At 40.0% G+C, this 19,817-nt stretch overlaps 1 protein-coding gene across 1 annotated transcript in view; it reads right to left on the reverse strand.

Annotated features, from left to right (window-relative positions):
• Positions 1-6,203: 6,203 nt before the first annotated feature.
• The window catches only part of cwc27 (CWC27 spliceosome associated cyclophilin), a 30,352-nt gene continuing 16,738 nt past the window's right edge, over positions 6,204-19,817 (reverse strand). The window contains exons 12-14 of the mRNA XM_051412004.1: positions 12,827-12,936; positions 12,598-12,701; positions 6,204-6,746 (exon numbers count right to left, since the gene is read on the reverse strand). Of these exons, the coding sequence (XP_051267964.1) occupies positions 6,584-6,746; positions 12,598-12,701; positions 12,827-12,936 (377 nt within the window). The 3' untranslated portion in view covers positions 6,204-6,583. The remainder of the gene's footprint in view (positions 6,747-12,597; positions 12,702-12,826; positions 12,937-19,817) is intronic.

The raw sequence follows: 19,817 nt of genomic DNA on the forward strand, positions 1-19,817 counted from the left end.
GCAGTTGGAGCAGAAGAGGCTAAATCACGACATAATTCATTCTTGATGGATTTCATAATGTTCTCGAGAGGGAGGATGTCCTTAAGTATGCTGAACGTAGAGTACGCCGTTCCAGAGCATCATCTACCCAAATGATGACATGCACATACACACACAATGTTATTCAGTCTCATCCACAACCAAGCAAAAGCTCTTGGCTTTACTCCATTGGCCTAAGTGATTGGCTATTGATTCTTTATACACTTAATCCATTTACCTGCTGTCGTTCCTGCTGACAGAGGACAGTAAAGGAACAAAACCGCATCCCTTAAAGGTGACCCGGCTACCTGCTGAACCACAACACAAACAGAACCTGAAGGGTTAAAAGGACAGTTTGTCCTAAAAATCAAAAATACATATTTTTTCTTTTTTACCTGTAGCGCTATTTATCCACCCAGATTGTTTTGGTGTGACTTGCTGAGATATCCATCGGAGGGGTGTCTTCCTTCTTCTCAATGTAATGGAAGCAGATGGGACATTTCAACAGCAAAGTCTCTTTCCAAGAATCATGACCCGGTTTCTCAAGATGATCCACAGACCTTGTTGTGAGCAGTTTTTAAACATTAATTATCTCAGTGGTGCTAGGTGAGCTAGCTAACATTACAGTTCAGCCGATGAGGACGCCATTAATGTTTACATCCTGCGCTGACACGAGCATGAACCTCTCGTCCATGAGTAGATGCACGCTTCCTTCTGCGCAGTGATACATAACAACTGCTCACAACAAAGGTCAGTGGATTATCTTTAGTAACTGGGTTTAGGACGTCTGGAAACAGACTGAGTTTATCAAATTTCCTCTGACAATTTGCGTAACTTTCAGCTTTTCCAACAATTTGATCATGAATCATTTTGAACGAATTAAAACCCGATGAGCTAGATGAAAAGTCAGGGCACAAACAAAGCTGCAATTCATCCTGAAGGGGACATGTCTGTACTGAATCTCATTGCAATCCATCCATTAGTTATCAAGACATCTCTCTAAAACCACTAATACTAGAAAAAGTCATTAGGATTCATCATCTGGGAACAATAAATGCTCAAAATATTATGCCAGTCCATCTTGAAAATGTAGAGATTACACTAATTTCATAGTATTTCATCTTATAGTTGAGAAGTTTCAGTCTGGACAGAAGGACTAGAAAATGTATTTATCAAACCAAAATCAAATTCCTACCTTTAACAATCTAGTTTACCTGAAACTAAAAGCTGAAATAATAATTAAGACATTATTTTATTAATATATCTGCACATGTACTATGACTGGTTGGCATGAGCGTATCACATTTAAGCCAAACCACATTATGGCCTCTACTAGCCTCTCACCAAAATTCAATACCATACTTACCTCTTTCTCTAATAATCTCTCACAATATGGAATACATTCACCCAGACCTTAACTGGAAATATTTTATTAAGTCCAACTAGGAGGTTAGATAACAACTGCCTTCCATGTAACTCAATGCTAAATATTCTTTCAGTTTGAGGTAAAGTATTTCTGAGGTTTGCTTTTTTGAGTTTAACCTTGGTCTTTGTTGTAGTCCTGGGCTTAATTTATTGTTTACACTAGTTTCCTTCAGTGTGTTCAGTTTCTGAGAAATAGCATTCATTCCAGATCAGTCCTGTCCAATTGCTGTGGTATTGGAAATTTCACGGGCAGGCCTTGCTTGGACCTCATGTTTGGCAAGATGTAGAGGAATGAATACGCTATTGTTAATGTCCCAACACCCGGCCAGTTCTCTGCATCACACAGCAGCACTCCCCCGTTTTCTTCTCCTGGCTGTCTCCTCACATGCACCTCTGCACTCATCATGTCTTTTTTTAAGGTGTGTCCGAGTCGCCTTAACTATGATAAACAAACATCAGAGCAACAAGGGAGCGTAGCAGCGTTTCTAACAAACACTACTTTGTATTATTTCATCACCTAAGGAGGCTCTAACAAGTGTGCATGCAAATTTTAAATTTTTTATATTATAGTGTAATATGATAAGCATTTCTGGAGTTCACAGAGGGGAGAAAAGAGAAGAAGTGGTGTAATGGGGAAGAGAGACTCAGCCAGTATGAAAAATATTCTTATAAAGTAGCTGTGAAATATGATCAGTGACATAAGGACATTAATCCAAGTAAAGCATAGTAAAGGAGAAGGGGGCCCTGTCTCAGCTTATATTAAAGGTTCATGAGTCTTAAAACTATACCTACATATCCATATGGAAAGAGAGTTTCTTTCTTCCTCCTGTCCATACTGGCTGTGGAAATACCCCTCCCTAACATGATTTCAAGGTCAGGCCGTGTTTAGACCAACTTTAGTGAACAGAAATGCGGGCAGTGTGGTGGCGCAGTGGGATGCCAATGCAGTGGTCTTTGGCATAAAAACACAGAGTCGTCTGCAAAAAAGTTGAACCAGATTTGTGAAGTCTGTATTCCTCATGTTCACTTCTTAATCATTGCAACAAAAGATAACATTATTCCAGCCGTGATAACTTCTGCAGTTGTTAAATCGTGTCTTACGCTATTATAAACATCTGTGCAGTGTTTTGGCTTCTGATGAGCTTTCAAACTCACAGGTTTATTACTCAAACTGGACTTCTAGAGAATCCAACCCCATGCGACCCCTTGAGTTGTTTGAAGGCAGAGCTGATATGTGTCTGACTGTCCATTAAGTGATGGGAGACAAATCTACAGTTCTTATTCTGTCTGAATTGCATTAAAGGGGAATCAGAAGTTTATGGGAGGCTCCATGAGGAAATGGGAAATTAGTGTCTTCCAAAGTTACAGGCTATTTTGTAGAACATAGAACATAGAACAACAACTTGGTGTTACTATCACATGACTACAGTACTTAATTACTAAATTAACATCATGCTGTATGGAAGAACACTTGAAACTAAAAATTGAGACCATGGGGCGCCCGGTTAGCTCAGTGGGCAGAGCTGGCGACCCATGTACCAAGGCTGAGCCCTCGCTGCAGCGGCCCAGGGTTAGAATCCGACCTGCGGTCCTTTGCTGCGTGTCATCCCCTCTCTCTCCCCCCTTTGCCTGTCTGTCTTCAGCTGTCACTATAATAAAGGCAATAAAAGCCCAAAAAATATACTTTAAAAATTGAGACAATAAACTCATTAGGAAACCATTTACTGAGCTAATAAATCAAGTGAGAAGTCTGGTCATTTCTCCATAAGACTGTATGGTAACAGTGTGTTATTGGAGCCCATGGAGCTGGCCCCTGCGGGCCAAGCTCTGTCCACTATATTTACTGTCAATAATGGAAACACTAGCCATCCAAATGTAGTGCAAACTTGAACTGAATTTACAGAAAACGTCAAGACTGTAGGGACAATTTAGGCAACCACTAACTCTGTCAATGTACATATGGGCTTGTGAGTGTTGCTTTAACATGAAACATTCTGAACCTGTCCTTTAATCCTAAAGTAGAGACAGAAAACACGGAGGACACCTGCACCAGAGACAAATGAACTCTCTGCTCTGTCCTTGGACGTCTGCGAGTGACCAACCATTAACCATGAAAACCTGCCGTGCCTGTCCAAACCATCTTCTCTTTGATCTCGCGAACTCATCAATATCCCTCCAATGAACGCACACTAACTTACAGAGCTCTCTCCTTCTGCACATTCTGTCCATCACACCCTGGGGAGGGAGGACTCATGGCCAGGGTTCAGGGGTCAGGCACGTGGTCCATCTCTGCACACACACCCACCCAACATATGAGCTGCAGGACCACTTAAACAGTGCAGTTAAAAGTTAAATGCAAAATATATATAAGCTTTTTTTCTAGAGTGTAGAAGCAAGAGTAAAAATGGAAAGAAAGATGAGTGGAGAAAATAATCGCTGTCACAAAAGAAGTGTTAGTTGAATTTCTAAGAGATGAGAAGGATTATCTGGCTATATTTAGCCCTTACCCACAAGGGCAGAGGGAGATAGTGGTTGCTGAATAGCATGATAATGCTATTACCATTCCATCTCATCCCTGGCAGTCACATGATCAGCAGCAAAGAGTGGTATTTCCTGCTCCGAGCTGGGTACAGTGACACCGGGGGAACATTAAGTACTCTCCTGGTGGTGCTGGAGAGGAATTACACTCTTGGCCTCCTCTGGTCTCCTCTTTAGACATAAATTACTGATTTATATGGCAGGCAATGTCCTTATAAAAAGCTAATTTATCTGTGCAGTCAGAGCTTTTCTGTGCATCTTCATGAAAAGAAATATCTGATGTGTCTTTTTTCAGCATTTCTCTCAGTAATACATCAGTGGCACATTTCAACCTGACCTGGACCCAGAAGCACATAGTCAGTAAGATCACTGTATCACCTGTTTTAGATTTGCGGCAGCTCGGGCCGAGCCGGGCTCATAATGTAACATTAACTCTCCTTCCTGTTCCATATGAAAATTTAAGCATAATCCCAGAAGTGCAGTAAAAAATAGTGTGCTGGCCAAATGCAGCTCCTGGTCACACACATGGCAGTGGCAGATCATTTACCCCCAAAACCACCACAGTGAGGTAAAGTCTTTGGTTTAAACAGTTCCTTTTTACAAGCTCTGAGTGCTCCAGTGGTGACCTGAGCGGGACAGCGTGCCAGATATTGTCGAGAAAAAAAAAGCAGCAGGGTGGTTAGGCCATCACTGGTTTCCGAGTCAGCATTAAAGGAACAGCTCGACATTCTGGAAAATACGCTTATTCGCTTGTTTTGCCAAGAGTTAAATGAGAAGATTGATACCACTCTCATATCCGTGGGACAGGAAGCTAAAACCAGGAGGCATTTAGCTTAGCTTAGCATGAAGACTGTAAACAGAGGAAACTAATTTGACTTGATTTCAACTGGAGAATGTAAGAATTTCGTTTTCGTTTAAAATGTTAAAAAGTAATTTCTATATATATATATATATATATATATTCCCAAAGCCACAAAGAGCCACTGGAGAGGGGCCAAAGAACCGCAAGTGGCTCGGGAGCTGCAGGTTGCCTACGCCTGTGCTAAACTAAGAGACTGCTGTTCATATTCAACGGACAGACATGAGAGTGGTATTGATCTTCTCATATAACTCTCAGTAAGATAGAATAAGCTTATTTCCCACAATTACTCCTTTAATCCGCTAAAAAACTGCTGCTGTGAAGCGAGGCTTCATCATATCTTCCGAATGTTGAATCAGAGATGAGAGGATGAACCAGGCTATTCATTAGCCTCCTGTTGTCTATAATTAGTTTTATACCTCTTTTATCTTTTATCTCAATAATGGTCTGATGAATGTTCCCAGTATTAGGAGTACTAAGAGGTATAACTATATGTAAAGGTAGTGACATAAGAGGGAAGCTCAATACAGCAGATATCTTGGCTTTGAAACAAAGCTGTGTCTGAAATCACTCCCCAGTTACTACCAGTGCACTTTATTTACTCAGCCATTTTATTTGAGTGTCCAAATTCTTCTCTTTTAAAGGTTTTTTTTGGGGGCTTTTAGTCTTTCTTTGATAGTGATCGTAGAGATACAGACGAGAGAGATGACTTATTATGAATTAGTTATAACTAACATGGTTATTTCCATCATTACTGTTAATATTTGTATGCTTTGGTAATATGAACACTGTCTTTTCAGGCCAATAAACCTCATTCAATTGAAATTGAGAGAGAAAGATTGTGAGAGAGACACGTAATAAAGGCTAAAATCAAGATGGGGACATTGCAGTGTGGGGTCTTAAAGTCTAAAATCCAATAATCAGATTTTTAAAGGCTAAAATGTCTTAAATTAGATTTTGACAGGTCTTACAAACTGATAAGGTTAAACTTGCATTAACTTTAGTCTCACTTTTAAATGTGTTTATGGAAAAGTTTGTATTGATCATTCTGTAACCACCTACATGGAACCAACACGAAATTTCCTCATACTTTTTTGCCTTTTAGGCCTTAAATTTCATTCATAAAGGTCTTAAATTTGTCCTATTGAAACCTGCAAAAGCCTATCTAGGTTGCTGGACACAGAGTCTTTAAATTCTAAATGCACAAATTATACTCTATGTAGTGCAATCCCCACAATCAAACAAATGTAGTATCCAAAGCATGTATAACCTGGACATTTAGCATGAACAACCCTGGATTAGTGGGGTGTACATAATAAAGTGGCGACAGACTGGTACATTTAATCAAAATCATATAGAATCATTACTCTTTACAAATGTACTTTTATTTTTCTGGCAAAGTCTCACATTTAAGCTCAGGACAACAGAAACGGAAAAAAAGAATAGGTATAGAAAAGTTACACGTAATCAAATCATGACCTCAACCCTTACTACGACCACAGTCTTAATCCTAATGAGTAACTGAGCGTAGTCCAGGTGCAGCTGTTCCAAGTGAAAAAGCCTTTCCATCACAGATTACAGGAACCGTATGCGCTCAGGTCAGCATCCCCAATCCAGATGTTCGAGCCAGGAGACCGCTTAGGTTGGTTTGAAGTTGGTTGGAAAAGTGGACAGGCAGGATGCTGTATGACCAGTTTTTCAGTCACATGGCTTGGGCAGGACCTGACCTTCAACCTTGTGACCTCACCTCTTGGCCTTCTTCTCCTTCATGATCTTCTTGCTCTCCTCTCTCCTCCGTTTATTGACGGGGTTGCGTGGGTCGTAGATCTCGAAGGTGTCCTCGTCGTGCATGTTGGCATCCTTGACTTTCCTGGTTTGCTCATCAAACTGCAGAACATGGCCCATCCTAAATCAGATGGAGAGAGGTGGAGAGAGTTCAAAGAACAGCAGCAGAGGATCCACTAAATCACTGTAGAGCTTTTACCAAGAGGCTCGTCTCTTTGTGCTTGGAGCTGTTTGATTACGATATTATCAAAAAATGGGAAGAACTTCAGAAACCATTTCTTTTATTCTGATTGCTGGTATTTTCATTTCCAGCTGCTAATCATGATCATATGTTTATCATAATAATAAATATTTCTACTTTCAAAAAACAATAAAAAAAGCTCCAGAGTTGAGGATTTAGTGCCATCTAGCAGTGTAGTTGCAGTCACTCGCTTCACCCTCCCTTTCCAAGCACAAGGGAGGAATTACGCCTCCTTCTAAGGTAACAAAAACACAATGATTCCTATATTCAGGTGATTATACACTAATGAAAACATACCTATGATTATTATATTCCATTTCTGCCAATACAGCCTCCTAAATGTTACACACTACACATTTTTTAAAACATGAAACAATGCAAATATTGTAGCCTATTGGTCAAATCCTATAAGGTCATGTATGGAGACTTTGAATGGAATATGAGTCTGTAATGTTTGCCGAGCAGAACGGTAAGCAGGCTAGCGCTAAAAGCTAAGATAAATCCAGCTGATGCCTTAAAATGTATTATTAAAAACTCCAGATGGTTTCAATATAACCACTGCAAATACTCCAGTGAAGATCGTTGATGGTAAACTTTAAACTACATTTTTGCTATGTAAAGATATAGTGGAGTAATGGTGTCCTGAGCAGAGAGGAACGTCTTTGTTGTTATCGCAGCCTCTCTGTGGTTTGTTTACAGAGCCGGTCTGGCCATGTGTAGATGTGAGTGTCAAACTGAGGAGCACCTTACATTTATTACTTATAAACACCTTTACTTTATAAGTAATTGGCTGAACTTATTACATTTTAACATTTAAACTAAACCCAAAATATTTCTAATATATTCTGTACTTCTGTCTGTGGGTAGCCAATATACAGCCATATATATAAGCCTCTGTCACACAAAGGGTTATGAACACAGATTTTAAGCCTTATTGGAATATAAACACACAGGGGAAGCCAGACTAAATGGTTAAAACATGATTTTGAGTCTAGATGGGTAATAATCTACCATATTAATGCTGGTATTCAAAACCTTGCAAAGTTTACATAATGAATCACTATAAAGACCTTTGTTCCTTTGCCAAATTTAAGGGTTTCCTTCAGTAAAAACAGAGATTAGTAGTAGTATAGGTACAGTATTAGGCTCATATTTTTGAGACATCTTAGCAGTTCAAAAATCCTGAAAGAAAGCCCGGTTCCCCAGAGAACAGACGCTCATGTGTCTTTCATTTCCCCCGTCAGTTTCTCTTCCCCCAAAGACAGATTAAAGAATCAGGACATTCCTCACAGGAGATATCAGTGTCAGGCACTTCACAGATAAAACACACTTTCTCTCCCACTGACAGGATTTCTGTAGCTGCTGTATGAATGCGACCGGTAAATCTCTAAACAAGAAAGCAGGAGTGACTGATCAATTGCAAGCATCCATTTTTATCCACGCTAGAGGCACACACAAAAACAAACCCTCTCAACCAGCTACATCCTCCTACATTCATGTGTGAGTGGAGAATCAAGTATCAGAAATAACCGAAAAATGTTGGACTCTGTTGTGGACCGGGAAAACGTTTTAGTCACGCTAGCAGCGCGGCACTATGGATGCCAATGTTGGTCAGTCGGTCCGCCACTTTGGTCACCACTGAAATATCTCAACAACTATTGGATGAATTGATTAGTTCCCCTTGACTTTTCTTCGAGCACCATCATGAGATTGTGGTTTTGAGTGAAATATCTCATCAACTATTGGATGGATTCGCATAAAATCTGGTACAGACACTCATGTTCCCCTCAGTATGAACTGTAATGTTTTTGGTGATCCTCTGACTTTTCATCATTAGGTCAAAATATCAATTTATCCAGTACTTTGGTTTATTACTAAATACCTGCAAAACTAATGACATTCCCATTAGTCTCAGTTTTACTTTGGGTTTAGTGCTAATCAGCAAATGTGAAACTAAAACGGTGAACATGATAAACATACCTGACCAGTATTTCTGTCACTGTCTTCACACGAACAACAGAGTGAATCACTATGAATGGCTTCCAGAGACTGTCTGTCAACGCGCTGTTGTCCCAATATTTGCTATTTACGATGTGTGGCAGTGGACGACTTTTTCACTGAGGAAAGACACATTTGATTTCCAACATGTCGTACAAACATAACACAAAGCTAAGTCTGGTTCAAACATATTAAGGAGTGTTTAAGAGTAAGAGTGTTTCAAGTGTTTAAAAGAGATGCACTTTTAGAGTTTATTAGAGAGTAGACAGAAGATGTGCTACAGTAAACAACGAGAGAAAAAGGAAACGAGGCCTTGCTGGACTCCATCCTGGGACATTGCCCTCTGAGACCAGGACGTCCCATAGACAGTGAAAACCTTTCTCTGGTTGACAACATGGATCACAAGTTGTTAACTGGCTCTACTTCTGTTCATGTTCATCTGACAGGCCTCTGCCTCAGACATCTTTATCTGTCGATGTCCATAGACTAAGCTAACATGCACATCAGTAACAAAGGCTTCACTCATATCGCCTTGTGTCACAACTTTCCCTTTAAAGATGATGATCAGCAGGTCTTTCTTATCTGCTAGAGAATAAAATATTTACATGACCCTGTGCTGTACATGTCTGGGTGTGCATATTGTGCTTGTGTGTGTGTTGTATGCGTGTGTGTGTGTTTCAAACTACTAAATAAAGAAACTGTATATTCTCTATTGTATATTTTAAAATATTTTGATGCCTTGTCTACGGTGTGTAGCATGTGGTATGTGTCTCTGGCTGTGATTGGGTGTGTTAGTGTGTCGGCCTGTGTTTTTGTGTGTGTGTGTGTGTGTGTGTGTGTGTGTGTGTGTGTGCACTCTGCACTCTCTCCCAGTGTTCATTTGAAATCGGCAGGAGTTGTGACAGCTCATCTAGAATGTCATGGCTAGACTCTGGCAGACCCTGAGGACTCCTGCAGTGTGAGCGGGCCGCCTCTGATAATTTGTCTAGCAGTCTCAGTGATGACAGCCCGCCGGCCGTACGGCCTCGGAGTCCTACAGCTCCGAGACGTGATGTGGAAACCCAGCTTATCAAAACCACTCTGTGCTGCCATGATGCGAGGCTACAGAAGCCTTTCCTCAATTTATTTTTCTTGCTCGAGTAGGGGGGGTGGGAATTAAGGAGTACAGGAGGGATGGTGGGAGCGGCGGCGGACTCTTTGCATTGAGAGTGTGGACTCTGTGAGGTTGTGTGTGTCAACGGAGACTGAGGGGAGGAGGAGGAGGAGGAGGTGCAGGGGGCTGAAGAGGGAGAGTCAGAATTTGTAGACACAGACACAGATGGAATAGTTTACCTCCTCTGGCCCAGACTTGACTTCCAATGTCTGACCTGTTGTAACCCACATTCTGTTCGCAGTGCTCCTAGAGTGGCACAGACTTCCCACTGGTGTTTTTCTAGGACTGCTATGCTACTGCCGCTGTCCCTCCCTCCTCGCCATACCTGGCGGGGGCGGCACAGTGAGGTGTCTACAGCCGGGAGAGGCTCCAAAAGCCAGCCAAGGCTTCTCTCAAATTCATTAGGGCCCCCCCCTTCTCTCTCACACACACACACACACACACACACACACACACACACACACACACACACACACACACACACACACACACACACACACACACACACAGACAGACTACACTTCAAGGGGGCTTCTCGAGACTAATAGCAACTACAGATTTTGTTATTCTAAATCTCTCACACACAGACACTTTGCTCAAATTCAAACACATGGTATTCATTTCAAACCCCTACTCTGTGTAGTTAGACTTTGAGATCTTTGGTGAAAAACAGAATATGAGAGGAAAACACAGCGTCAGGGCTGATTTCCTGATGGCCAATCTGGTGGCTGCGGGTTGAAATCCCAACTTGACACACACACACACACACACACACACACACACACACACACACACACACACACACACACCTTGAACTTTCACACACATTTATAAGAACCTGAAGCAAGCTTTGGATCTGACAAAGGTCAGTTTCATCGTTGCTGCCACAAAGAAGTGATTTTCTGCATTGTAGTGTCTCATTCAGGCTGACCTTACTATTATGTTTTTCAATCTCTTAAAATCCAGTGTTCTCCGTGAGGGTATCAATAGGAATAACACAATGTAGGCCCAGCAGAGGCTAATGAAAAAGGCCTTTTCGTGCCAACTTGTCATGCTTGAACTTCACCGTCTACAAAACACTGCGTTTGCCAAACTGCTTCTTGAACTCTCCAGAAACACTCGGACTCTGGTGTGCACGCATGCTGCTCGGTGCTGCTACTAATATTTGCTACAGTGAATAGCGTCAGTGATTTAAAGCTTAGCAAGACTACTTACATGGCAGCTATTTCATTCTGTCTCACGCCGTATTCCTTTTCCAGAGGCATTCATACACTGGACGTTTATCATTAAATACTGACAAAAACGTCCTACTAACTTAGGTTGGTATGAAATTACAATAACTGCAGATAAAGTAACAAATGCTAAATAAAAAAAGCATTAACAGACTGCGCCCATAAATCTAACCTGATAAAGAAAATTTAAATAAGAGTTTAACCCCCTTTACATTCAGTAACTATCTTGAGATATACCTAAACAAGTTAAAGTAGCAGAAATAATCCAGCAGTAATATATTCCAATAATCCAAAACAATAATCCAGTTGTTTATCTGTGTACGGTTCAACTTGGAGTTATTTAATTCACGAGTCTTACTGTAAAGCCCTGAACTGTTCATAAGTACCAAAAAGAACCTGTTGTTCTCAATAGTTTTTACTACAATAAATCATTGGACCACTTCCTGTTACTCCGGCAGGTTATGGTGGGAGTGGGCTAGAGCACTTAACATTATTTATTACACATTACATAAAGCTAATTTTTCTTGCCACTGTATCAGTTTTTAAAGCTGTATTAGATTTTTTTTTTTGCGATTTTGGAGCAGTGAGTGGAACAAGCATGACATATGATCAACCTATGAATTGATTAATGCAAACATTAAACTGCCTATGTATAAATCCAGACACAAAACAACATTATCATTCATTTGGAGTTGTATTTCTGGCCACCTGATGAATGTAAGTCCAATAATTTTCTCTCTTTTAGCTCAGTTTTTGGTCTCCACCGACTCCTGAGGGAAATATCTGCTGTTGATGCTGAACTGGTTGAGTACAGTGAGTTTTATTGGAGCTTTTTCACTGAAACTGAAGTTGATGAGAGTGATGAGTTGAACCAAACAGTAAAGTTGCGGATTGTAAAACCAAAACAATGAGCTGAAAGACGCTAAAATGCACCGCAGAGCAACTTTAAGTGTGGACAACATCAACAGAGAATCAACTGGGCCTCACTCAATATCTGTTGGAGTATCAAGGTCATGATGTGACCCGTGCTTCACCAAACTCAACATTTGTTAAAGATGTAAAACGTAGCATGACAGTTTTTTTATTTCTAGAATTTGTTTTGAAAATTGGACCAATGACAGCCAAGCAAGTGGAGCGTCTTGTTAGCCTAACAAGCCTTGGTTTAACAAAAATTTGCTAGAGTGACAGTACCCAAAGCAGTAATGTTGCGAGTGTGCTCATAGAAACAGTGATAATGATGGTGATAAAGATACCCAGCACGTATTTTTTTCAAAGTCATTCACAATTTATAACTTTTTCATGAAATCCATTAATACTGTAGATCTTATATGGTATTCGGCTCACTTACCATCCTTTGTCGTCATCCTCTGCCAGCTCCTCCACGTCCTCCTCTGGACCTTCAGTGATGGCCGAAGACAGTTTGGATTTGAAACGATTGAGGAGGGCCAGTGTCTACCAAAAAGATCACAATTAATATATATATACACAACACAAAGGACAAACATAACTACTACAGAGTCCCAAATCTGTCTCAAAAGATTTCAAGTTGAGTAATTAATAACCAAATATTGAGTCACCTGTTCTTCTCTGGTTTTGCCTTTCTTCAGTTTTTTTTTCCTGAGCTCTTCGTACTTCTTTCGTCCCTCCAGATACTCGGCCACGGCCTCATTGGATGGCTTTTTTTCCTCTGGAGAGACAAGAGAGACGTCACAATTGATTCATATTATTTACGTTTTCTACATCTTAGATGAAAAATCAAAAAAATGTACTACTCGTCATTTATGTTCTACACATACTGTTTGCTTAGCTAAAGATTGCTCGATTCATTCTTCATTCATAGTGCCTTTGAGTCCAAGAAGCTCGTAAATGGAGCCACCTTCTGAAAAAACGCAATAATATTCACTTTTTTTGCCATTTAATGTTTGTTGATTTTGAATGGTTGTTGTGACATGTTGTGGTCACTCAACAATACAAGAACCTCACAACGCCCTGGAGCACCCAGTCCCCACTCCCCACCCACACCCACCCACTCCCTGCCCTGCATGAGACATAAAAAAATACAGGATTTAAAATAACAGGATAATAACGTTAAAAGAAAATCCACCGTTCAAAAAGAGTAACTGAAACTAAAACCACCAAGTGACCACATTATCCTTGAAGTCATGAAACATAAGCAGATATAATGATATTTTCTAAAAAGTTTTACAATAAAAAGGTAAAGAAAAAGAAACAGATGCTTATAATAAAGTAATTTTGTCACTGGGATAATATTAAAGTAGATTATCTATCTTCTATTCATCTTTCTGTGTAGCTCCCCACACAATCTGGGGATGAACACACATTTTCTATGCAAAGATTAAGCCGCTGCAAACAGATATTAAAAGATTTCTTCATTCATATTTCTGGTTTCAGGTAGCTTGGACACATGTTAGTGGCCATGAAGGTTTAAGATGTGCAATTTTTTCCCTTTACTTTGAGATTTCTTGTTACCCACCAAACTAAAATTAAAGCATCTTCCAACTATTTGAATTCTATTCTACACATTTAAAGAAATACTGAATTAGGACAATCCGAAGTCCCCCCCCCGTGCTACAAGTTGACAACATTTGGGGAGAAGAAATACCATCGCTTTACATGATCTTCAGCACTTGACAGATGAGGAGCGAAAAAATGGGCAGAACATGATCAGAGAGAAAAGATAAAAGGAAGTAAAGCCTCTCAAGCTGTGACAGTTGCTGCCGTACATGATATGAGAACATAATAATACGAGAGGTGAACAGAAGAGGCAACACGGGGCAGTTGTCTCACCTCAGATTGACATACTCTGCGTGTATCCACACTCCTGCCAACTTTCACAAAGATGTAGTGGATTGAAGCCCCAACCCAGACTCACTTTATCTTTCTCAGGGATGACCTACATTCCGGCAACTGAACCTTATACCAAACCTTATGTAATTGATCGCTCCCAGGCAAGGAAAGACCCATTTAATCTTCAGCAGAGACAGGACACATGGGCATATGTGGACTCCATTCGAGCAGAAATAAGCCTTTAAACTGAAATATGCGAGGGGTCATCTTTTTATAAAAATGTTTTCAGATTCTATAAAAAGAGAACAGGGTTAAATGTTATATTTGATATGACGAGTGGGTCAAAAGTAGCCTTTTACTCGCCCGGGGCAATCGGGTAATCCTTCTTAATACAGATTAATACGGATAAATACAGGATTGATATTCTTTTTAATAATTTTTTCTTTTGAGGTTCTTTTATTTGTTTTTAAAGCCTCACATGCGCGGGCAACCCTGTACATCTCAGAACTCTCTCTGCTCCAACTCGAGGCCTCTCAGTTCCTGAGAGCAGCTGTTTTTAACTGTTACACAATCGCGGTAGATCGTGCCTTTCCAATGGCAGCTCCAAAGCTTTGGAATAGCCATCCATTTCCACTCCCAACACTGCCCCTCCTTTGACACTCTTAAAACAAAACTCAAGATGTTTTCAATGGCTTTTGGTTGTTCTTAGTATTTTATACTTGAGTCTTGTTCTATCTCAGTTTACATTTGTGCACATATGTGATATTGCCTTTATAGTTTCTAGTTCTAGTTGTCATTTATTGGTATTATAATGTGCCTTTTTACTCCTATTTCGATGCCCTTTATTTGTTATTGATGTTTCGTGCACTTTAATTCGTACAGCACTTTGGTCAACTCTGGTTGTTTTAAATGTGCTATATAAATAAGGCCTGGAGAATAATGTCTGCTATAGGAGCAAGAGCTGCTAATCTATTAGTATTCGATTCAGAAATAAGTGAATGAAGGAGAACTAATCTGCGGCTATTTTGACAAATCAATTGTCATTTTTTAAGCTAGAAATCCAAACATTCGCTGGTTCCAGCCTCTTTAATATGAGGCTTTCTGCCTTTCTCTGCTTCATATCATCCTAATCTGAATATCTTTGGTTTTTGGACAGTTGGTTGGACAAAATTACACTTGAAATGGCAAAAATCCACTTGTTCCAGCTTCTCAAATCTGAATTTTTTCTGGTTTTCTTAATCTTCTCTGATAGTAAACTAAATGTCTTTGCGGTTTTATGATGTTGGTTGGACGAAACAAGACATTTTAAGACGTCACCATGTGGCTCTGGGAAATTGTGATGGATATTTTCACTACATCAGGGTTCCCACTCTTTCTAAGAAATCATTTTCCAGGACATTTTCCAGGAGTTTACTTTAACTCGCCTTCTTTTTCAATGATGAAGTGTCTCAGGTCCATTACGACGCCCAAAAGATCGCTGCAAGTCCGTTCCACCCTGTGTCTGGTGTGAACAGCTAGACTGACTGACATGGCCGAAAAGGAAAAGGGGGCGTTTAAAATGTTTTTCCGTTCCGCTTCACGTCTGTTTAATCCAATTTGAAGCTTTGTGCTGTGCAGCTACCAACTGTTGAGTTTCAAACAAAATATGCACCTAAAGGTTAATGTAGGAGGTTTGAGAGAGGGGATAAAATACCATTAACAGTTTTCTGGAGAATACTGATTATTTCCAGGATTTCTGGTCATTTTAATCAATTTCCAGGTGTTTCCATGACTAGAAAACTCTAAATTTCCAGATTTTTCAGGCCGTGTGGGAACCCTGCAACATTTTATGGACTAAACGATCAATCGTGGCTAAAAATAATCGTTAAAACTAGACACTATAGCCGACTGGAGCAACAAATGAAGAGGTATGATCTGTCCGTTATCAAAAGCATTCAGAGAGAGAACTCACAGCGCTGACGGGAATGCTGGGAATAATTTTCCACCTCTGCAGTATGTGTGAAGTAGTCTCTCATCATGAATGAAAGGAGAGACAATCGGCGTGCTGACATCGGTGTCTCATGCAGTTAATGTGCTTCTGTAAATCTCCCAGCTCAGACATACAGGCTGTGAAGTCACACAGTGGCAGACAGTGAGCACAGTCTGCTGGCTGGTGGAGCGCTTTCTTTCCACAACAAAATGTGATGTCACACACATGGTGAGGCCCGGGAAAGCGTCACGTCGCTGGACAAGCTGTGCCACTTCTGACTGGATGCTGTGACACATTCAGCTGAACCAAATAAATGATGTAACAGAGAAAACACTACAGCTCGTCATTCAGCAAGGGCTGCCATGTTATGAGTTTCTGTTAAATGTGTATTTATTTATACAGCCGTTTATCATGAGCGAGTGAAGTCTCAGAGGACTTGACTATGAAAAGATAAAGTGCTTGCTAAGATCTACTAATAAACAATAAATTACAGAAGACATGCAACAACGTAAAACACAGGGGAGAAAAATAAAGTTTAAGACACAGAAGAGCCTGTCAGAAACATACCTAAACTAACCCGAGGTTACCCAGTCTGCGCCAACAACAAGAGAATCTACAACAAAAAAACATTATAGGCTAAATGTTAAAAGTTAAATAATGAGTGAATAAAACAAGGAAGAAACTTTGGACAGGCCATATTTAATACAGGCCATCTGTTATTCTGCGTACTGTACATAAACGTACAAATTATAAGCACTGACAAACACAGAGTTTATTATAAATACAAAGTCCACTTGTGTGTCTTTTAATAATAAAACAATTTTATGCAGCGGTGAAGATATCATGGTTCAACCTCAGTGTCTCTAAAATAAAGTCTCTTTACACTAAGAAGCTTGCACCCAAAAAAATATCCTAAAAGGTACAAATGTTTAGATATTAAAGGAATAGTTGACATTTTGGGCAAACAGCTTATTTGGTTTCTTACTGAGAGTTAGATGAGAAGATGGATAGCACTCTCACATTCGTCCACTTAATATGAAGCTGCAGCCATGACAGGGATAGCTTAGCTTAGCATACACACTGGAAACAGAGGGAAACAGCTAGCCTGGCTCGGGCTGAAGGTAATAATATACACCTACCAACGCCTCTGAAGGCCCACTAACTAACACCTTATATGTTTTATGTTAATGTGGATAAAAACTGCACTGTAAAAACAACAAGTTGCAGTTATACAGGAGGTTGTGTGTGTGACTACAGTTTGGCTGGGACCAGGCAGAAAAGACTCCTCGAGGTTAGTGTGCTTGGCCAAGGAATAGTCTTTACACAGCGTTAATGTTGTAATGTTACTATATTATAACACCAGAGGGTGACTTTTAAAAACTGATATAGGGTCAGAACTCTGTTGTAAAGTTAAATTAATTAAATATTAAATTATTGTTATATTTATTGTTTTATCAATACATATTCAGTTAAATATGAAATACAAACGTATAAAATCTCAAAGTATTTTAATGTCATTTCTAGCCCTCCCCATATATTGGAAAATATTTCACTTATGTAACAGGCAGAAGCCACATTTCTTGTTGGGGAGAAAGTGTATTTATAAAACAAATACATATAAAACCTCAGGAGGGACGTAACAACGAAAGGCTTGGGTCCCACGGGCTGTTTGGATTGACTATCATTTAAGAAAACCATGTAATTATTCTTGTTTCTCTGGGCTTTTAGCTGCGACTACTGCAGATACAGAGCAAACACAGCCCTGGAAATCGAAGTGCCACACATTCCCCACTTCCCGCGGTGTCAACATGGAAGTCTGCTCTGCTGCTCGAGGGGCAACCTTTTTCTCTTGATTTATGAGACCAACAAGTGATCTCCCTCCACTCCCCTCCCCTTCCCCCAGTCACCTCTCTTGCTCTGCCTCCCTGCTGCAGCCTGTGACATGCTGGATGCTGACTGATGATGCCCTGAGGTCCTACATGAGGAACACACATCACCTTCTCCAGCTGTTGTCACTAACTACTATCTTTGAGTTTGATGGCCTTTCTAACTACATTCCTCCCCTCTCCTGTCACCTGGGCTCAAGAGAGCTACAAATCAAGCTGCCGATGTTGTAGCAACCAAAGGCTGTTGTGGACGACAAACGGCTCCTCTATAGGATAAAAGGATCTCCTTCTCTGTTAAACAATCACCAGTTTTCAAAGAAAAGTCAAAAGCAGCACGGCGCCAAGCTGTGAGGCAACATTACTGCTGATCATCAATCAAAAACACATCAAAAATGATTTTGTCAGTTGGCGCTTTGGGGTCAACACCAACTATCCATCTTCGATTATGCAACAACAAAGGCTGCTTAATATTTCTCAAGTGTCCTGTTAAAATATCTAACTTGGTCAGAAACTGTCAAACGGTATATTGAGCAGACAAAATAACATGCTAATCTTGATCACAGGTAATTGGCGTTTCAAATATCACTCTGCTGCAACATTTCTTCAAAGTCAACAATATGCAACGGGGCACCGGCGTAATAAAACACCAAGAGCACACAGGCATAACCTGTATAATATCTACGTGGGATAAAGACCGCTGCCAAATCATTTAGGGTGGGTATTGAATGGACAGTGGTTTCAGAATGGCTCTCTTATTTTTGGCTCTGGTGCCCAGCGGTCGTGCCAAGAGAGAGAAAACCAGACTACAGGAACATGCTATAATTTATGTGATGAAAACTGAAGTGATGACTGTTGAAAAAATAATTCAAAAAGGTAAAAAAAAAACAAAAAAAAAACACCACTCCAATCAAGTGTATGTCATGCACATGAGGATGAGGAATGGCTTAATGACTTAATGCAGAACTGTGAGGGGGATAGTCAAAAGTCACATGACCATTTATAGCCATAGTACAGGTAGAAAAATTAGACCATCGCAACGAGAAAACTTTACTTTATTTGGTGTCTTCTAAGCGTTTTATATATTTTATGCATCCGTGACTGAATTATGATGGAAATAACAAGAAGGTAACTGCCTCAATATTTGTTTTAGCATGAATGTATTACACTGAAAGCAAGAAAGCGGCAGCTGTGCCTTTATAAATAAAAGCAAAACTGTGGGAATGTATTATACATACACTAACACCATCTTGAAGTCCAAATAGCCAAAGAATGAAAAAGAACAAAAACAAAAACATTATGGCAACTATTATGACAAAATCTGTCGATTTGTCTGGTTTTGCTGTGGAGAGATATTATTCAAGGGCCATAAATAAACAAATTGGTACTTGTCACTTTTTCATTATTTTTGAGACTTGTTTTTTGCAAATTTGCCTTTTTTTGGGCAGTGTAGACATAAACAGGAAACACAGGAACAGAGGGGTATGACACAGAAAAAGTCCCTGGTTGGGACTGATACATCGTATGAATCCCTACCACTAACAGGGTTCCCACTCTTTAAGAAATCATATTCCAGGACATTTTCAAGACAGCACTTCCTCATAAACGGTCATATAAACTGTGGTGTCAGGCAAACTGACTACATTAATCTGGCCACAGCCCATAAGTAACAGTTCAAATCAAGTAGAATTTATTTTATATGATAAAAAATTTATCTTCTAGAAAGTTGAAGTGTGCACTGGACAACCACAGCAACAAGTCATTAATAGGCTTGCATACATGTAGATGCAGCTCTGGAAAAAAATAGACTCGATGCCAGAAAGATCAGTTCCACTTTGCATCTGGTAAACCGGTTTGAAGTGTCATACGGTTTATCAGTCGAGTTTCACACAAAACACACACCTAAAT

Source organism: Dicentrarchus labrax, unplaced genomic scaffold (assembly GCF_905237075.1).
Source record: "Dicentrarchus labrax unplaced genomic scaffold, dlabrax2021, whole genome shotgun sequence".
Classification (NCBI taxonomy): domain Eukaryota; kingdom Metazoa; phylum Chordata; class Actinopteri; family Moronidae; genus Dicentrarchus; species Dicentrarchus labrax.